A 5,869-nucleotide genomic window follows, 5' to 3' on the forward strand; every position below is an offset into this window, starting at 1 on the left:
GTAAACCTATACCAACATCCGTCGCCATGGCTTGTTGCAAGAGGAAAAAATTATGTTTTAGTTGCATAACATCGGTTAATGGAAACATCAATTCGCAATGTTTTTTATTGACATTTATAAAATATTGAAAAGTTTTGCGCAAATCTGTAATGGAGACCCGGGGAATGTCAGTCATTTAAATAATTCCCGCCCACGGAATATGCAAAAAAAAAGGGGGCGAGGCCTGGTTGAGCTGTGCTAGAGACCAGACCATAGACTGTAAAGAAAAAAACATACCACTGGATTGGACTCAAATTGGAATGTCAAAATTGACGGCATCATTCATATTTACAGCTGAGCAGATTAAACTCTTATGGTAAGGAACGTGTCATTTCTGGAACACACTCTTAAGTGATTTGCCAATCACAACACATTAGGACAGCTAACCAATCAGAGCACATTTCATATTTCAGAAGGAGGGGTTTCATCGAAACCGGAACTAAACAGGGTGTTTTTTTTTAGACAGACTGGAAATAGTGGTTCTACAATCATGTAAAATATGTGAAAAATAAATATGTTGGAACAATCAAGCATGAAAACCTATTGTAGTACACCCCAAAAAACAAAGCAAGGCTTCATAAAGGACATAATAGGACACCTTTAAAAATGTTACTGACCAATCATGCATTGGCAACTGTTGCCATCTGCTGGGTTTTTATACTGAAATGGGTTTCTTCTCTGTAAATTCTACATTAAAATAATTTGAATTCTATTCATGGAAATCTCCAGTTCATTCCTATGGGATGTTCTGTAAGTGAGCAACAGTAACTGAGGGGGCGGAGCTTAGTGAAGTGTCAGTTGGCCTTGTAGACCATCAAGCAACACTTTCATCATGGATTACACTACAAGAGCAGGGGGAACAAGTACTTCACTAAGAGGCACTGAGAGAAAGTGTGTGGTTTGCATTTGTCATGTGCTCTGTGTACAGGGCCGGATTTACGCATAGGCATTCTAGGCACGTGCCTATGCTTGCTCGTCCGGGGGGGGGAAATTATTAGCGAAATAATGCACTTTAGTGGTTATGTGGCCACGACGCAGCGCCTATTAATGGAATGGTCTTTCTCAGTTCTCAAACAAATTAAGAACTACATTAGATTTTTATTGACTAAACACAGGCGCTTATTGCGATAGAAAACACTGTAACAGTTTCACTGATTAAGAAATATTTTTGTTTGCTTGGGTGGTGGTAATATTAGGCCTATTATATTAATAGGCAAGGGGGGCCCAAAAATTTAGTTTTGCCTATGTCACGAAAAGAGGTAAATCCGGCCCTGTCTGTGTAAGTGGGGTTTCTTATATGCCATCTGCAGTTAAAGATCTACTTCAGCATGAATGAAACCCTGTGTGTGTGTACAATACACAGCAGATGCTTTCATTGTTGCTTATTGATTTATGGCATTCTTGGAGTACCACAAAATTGCCCACCTGCCCTTTTTGCACACCTTGCGCTTTTGATAAACACACACACACAAAACTCATACACACACTGCTTTTAAACTGCAGTATCCTAGCAACTAAATGCTGAAGGACTTGTATGTGACTGCATATGTTTTTAGTGTGTCTGGTGTGGTCACCACATGTGTTTCTTCAGTTAGTGTAGAATATCACTGGATGAATCAGTTTCCGGTTAAACACAATGTTCTGCACCGTCTCAGATTCCATTGGTCATTCAACTCACGTCATCTATCTGTTCTCCCTCTTCAAGCTTATTTCCGAAAGGAAAAAGATGTTTGAATGTGTGCTGAGATCACATTCATGCACACACCACACATCTAAATGAGAATGTATCATAGACTTTGTGTGTGTGTTTTTATAAAGTGTAAAGTTGATTATAATTATTTTCATATATATACACAGTATATATATATTTATTTATTTTTTTTTGCATTTTTAGAATAAAAAATAAAGTGTTTGCTTTGTATGACTGATTTTCCAGTTGATGCAAATTCTGTCAATTACTAACCTTTATTTATTTATTTATTTATTTTTAATCCAGGTATTATCATCTAGGATGTTAGCTAACTTTTATGGGGATCTATGTGTGATCATCAACCAAATGTGTGTTGATGAGATGATAATTAATGTCTCGCTCCATCTCTCTTTCTCTCTCAGTGTTAAGTATAGGAGAAGGGGGTTTCTGGGAAGGGACGGTGAAAGGAAGAACCGGGTGGTTTCCTGCAGACTGTGTGGAGGAGGTACAGATGAGACAGTTTGATCCTCGACTTGGTAAGAAGTGGCACACAAATACACATTTGCATACTAGGGCTGGGCAATATATTAAATATTTATACTGTATTAGATATTATTCTGTTGGCAATATAAAATCAAACAACATTATGAGAATTGTGATGAATTTCACTTTTTTGCCTTTATAACTGTGCCAGTATACTAGATTTGCACCTGCAACTTGTTTGATTCACTTCTGTGTCAGTTTTATTGAATCAGTTCAAAATGATTCATACTCTAGAATTTTACTTTAAATTTCCTTAAAATGTGATCATTTATATTATATTGTTGGATTATACTATACTTTTATTGTATTAAATGTTGTGTGTGTGTGAGAGTCCTAAGGCTGATAGTTTCTCCTCTCTAATTTCCTTTAGTTTCAGTAGAAAAGAGCATCGATTCTCCTGAGAACAAAGAATGTAACAACCAGTAAGATCCCTCGAGACCACACTTAATTTGTAATTGGTCTCCTTCTTCCAATTAGAGTAAAATTAACAGTTTCTCTCCTTTTTGCTTCAGATCACATGTATACACAGACACACACACATTTGAAAACACAGTGCTATTGCATTTTCCAATTTATAACATCTTTCTAATGGAGGAAGCAGTGTTTGTTTTGCCATCTACATCCTCTTATAATTTTGAAGTATGTGCGGATATAGTGGTTTTCGGTGTATATGGGGCAAATGTACACATACCCTATGGAGTCCTTTTAGAGAACTTTAAACAATTTTTTTTTCTAATTTAAGAGGGTTTTGTGCGTTTAAAACCAACATAGAAAATCTCTGCTAGAAAAAAAAACATTTGTGTAATTGGACCTTTGACTTAGTTATGACTGTGATTCATTATTACCCTGCCGGTGGAAGTTGTAACTACACCATTTGGACCCAAAATAAGTGCAGAGAAGCATTTCAAATGAGAAGTGTCCCTGTGGTTTTCCACCAAAATAAAAGCCCTTTAAAAAATATTACTATTGTAATTGTACTGCTGTTAAATAATAATAATTATATTATTATTGTTGTTGTTGTTGTTGTTTATATTACTATGAAATACTTTAATAGTATTAGTGATATTTCTTTATTGATTTGTTTATCATTAAATTAAATTAAATTAAATTAAATTAAATTAAATTAATGTCTTTCCCCAATTTGTTTTACCTGGTTTATAATGAAATAATGCACATATAGTTTCCTGGCTGAAGTTATCGGCCATTAGCAGGTGTGGCAAACTGTACGTTTTTTGGCATGCTAACAGGCAAATTTCTCCAGGTATTCCAGTGCTCTTTAAGTGTGTTTCAGCACCAGCTGTGGTGGACAGCTCCCTGATTTCACTGGACAGCTCCTGCACATCAGGAAACTGAAGACTAGTCCAGAACTGCAGCGCTTCACTGTATGACAGATGCACTGTGAAATGTGTGTGTGTCTACATCTGCACACTCTGATCTCTAGTATCTCTGCTCTAAAGCTGGTAACACTAGGCGGTCTGTAATAGGATTGCATAATGCCGCTTATGAGAGTGTGTGTTGCTGTGTGTCATTGTCCAGACTCCAGTCACAAGCTATTGGTCAATTAAACAATGTGGGAAGACAGACCTGTCATCTGTCCATCTCTATCAAGACCCGCAAGAATGAAAATGAGCGTGTGTGTGTCTGTGTGTGTCTTTTGTGTTAGCATTTATCCAGCGATAACAGATGAAAGCTCTTTGACAGTGGAGGCAATATGTTTCGCCTCAGTGAAGCGATGAAGACAGCGCTGTGTACAATTAACTTACCCAAACAAATCCCTTTATGTGCTCCGACTGTGTGTGTGTGTGAGTGAGTGTGTATGTACACATATGCATGTGTGTTTAGTTGTGCATGTCCACAAATGAGTGTGTTTGACTCCAGAAAAGTGTACAATATGGGACCTTTAACATTCAGTAGAATAGAATAAACCCCTGTGAAATTAAATTGGTGGTTTGTAGTGCATGTGTTGGCATCATCTATTTGCTGCTGTACTCTTAAACTTGAACAAAATCACTTTTAGCAGAAGTACACATTTATAATCTACAGACTTTTACAGATTTTTTTAGGAAAAGGAGCCAAAAATAGAGATAAACTACACATAGCAGAAGTAAACATTTTACATGCATTTTCACATTTTAATCCAATTAAATTCTTTCTTGAATTTCCCTCCCTTTTCTAAGAAGTAGCAGTTGGCTAATTATTATTCACGGCTGTTATGGAAAACTAAACACTATTGTTTTTTTTTTGTGTTTTTTTAAAAAGGGTAGTGGCTGGGTATCATCGCCGCCAGTGTTATTTTAGTATTATTTATGTACTATATTTATTACTAGTTTTTATTAATATTTTAAATTAGCTTTTATTTTTATATTTTTAGTTTTCATTTATGTTTTAGTATTTTTTGAATGTAGTTTTGTCATTTTTATTAGTTTTTTATATTCGTATTTAGGATTAATTTCATTTTATTTCAGTTTTTTGTTTTAGTTTGTTTAAATTTGATGTTTATTTTTCTAATTATCAATTTTAGTGATTCAAATTAAACCTGTTTCAGTTAATAGCCAAGGCAACATTTCTAATTTTCGAGTTACATTTTTTTATGTAATACTTGAAGAGTTTGGTTCCAAAACGCTATAAATCCATTTTGATTAATTTGAGTAAAAATGTGTTTTCTTTACCAAGAAAGTGGCAAGATGAAAACCACTATTTTCTGTTTCAAACTTTCACATAGCATCTTTAGGTTATAATAACATTAAAAATTCAAATCCAGATTTAGATTTTCAAAGATTTATTATAAAATTTTATTATTTTTTCCCCAAAATGCAATAAATCCATGACACGTTTTTTTTTTTTCTTCAAAATGCAATAAATCCATTGAATCAATATAAAAGTTATTTTTCATATTGAAACTGTTGAAAATACACAACATAGTAAGTTGATCCACATATGACAGCCTCTGAACTTGGTCAATACTAATCTTATATGCAGGCACTGGACTAAAAATACATTCAATCAGTCATCGCTCCCAAAATGAATTCAACGGTCATCTTGTTAATGCTATAAATTAATTACAACAATAAAAGAAAATTTCATCATGAACATACATGAACAACAATATCACATTAAACCACAGAAATTCCAAAATGACATTTCCCGTACATTCAACTTCCAAAATTCATTCATCTTTGCCATGTTAGGCTACATTAATTTAGTTATAGTGCTGTAGCTAGGCTATGCTGTATTAACAAAAACATTAAGAGCATTAATAAAAACACTTACACTGACAAGCTACGCAGTATCGCGTTCATAATCGAATGCGACTCATCTTAGATTTCGAATGCGATATTGCAGTGATCTGCGTTTGTCGCGGTTTGGAAAAAAAGGGAGAAAACATGACAGAATAACTCAGTGGATATCGCATTTTGCATAAAATTAAAAATTGACTTTTCAATACCGACCAGATACAATACCGATTTTGGCGGAAACTCCTTTCTTTTTTTTTAATGGCGTTTATCGCGTTTTGGAACCAAACTCTTCATACACACACACACACACACACACACACACACACACACACACATATATATATATATATATATATATATA

General features: G+C 34.6%; 1 protein-coding gene across 1 annotated transcript in view; it reads left to right on the forward strand.

Moving 5' to 3' along the window:
- LOC107686585 (SH3 and multiple ankyrin repeat domains protein 3-like) overlaps positions 1-5,869 on the forward strand; it is a 285,917-nt gene that overhangs the window by 245,093 nt on the left and 34,955 nt on the right. Inside the window, exon 17 of the mRNA XM_016483652.1 lies at positions 2,152-2,265. Within this exon, the coding sequence (XP_016339138.1) occupies positions 2,152-2,265 (114 nt within the window). The remainder of the gene's footprint in view (positions 1-2,151; positions 2,266-5,869) is intronic.

Source organism: Sinocyclocheilus anshuiensis, unplaced genomic scaffold, assembly GCF_001515605.1.
Source record: "Sinocyclocheilus anshuiensis isolate Anshui unplaced genomic scaffold, SAMN03320099.WGS_v1.1 scaffold733, whole genome shotgun sequence".
Lineage (NCBI taxonomy): Eukaryota > Metazoa > Chordata > Actinopteri > Cypriniformes > Cyprinidae > Sinocyclocheilus > Sinocyclocheilus anshuiensis.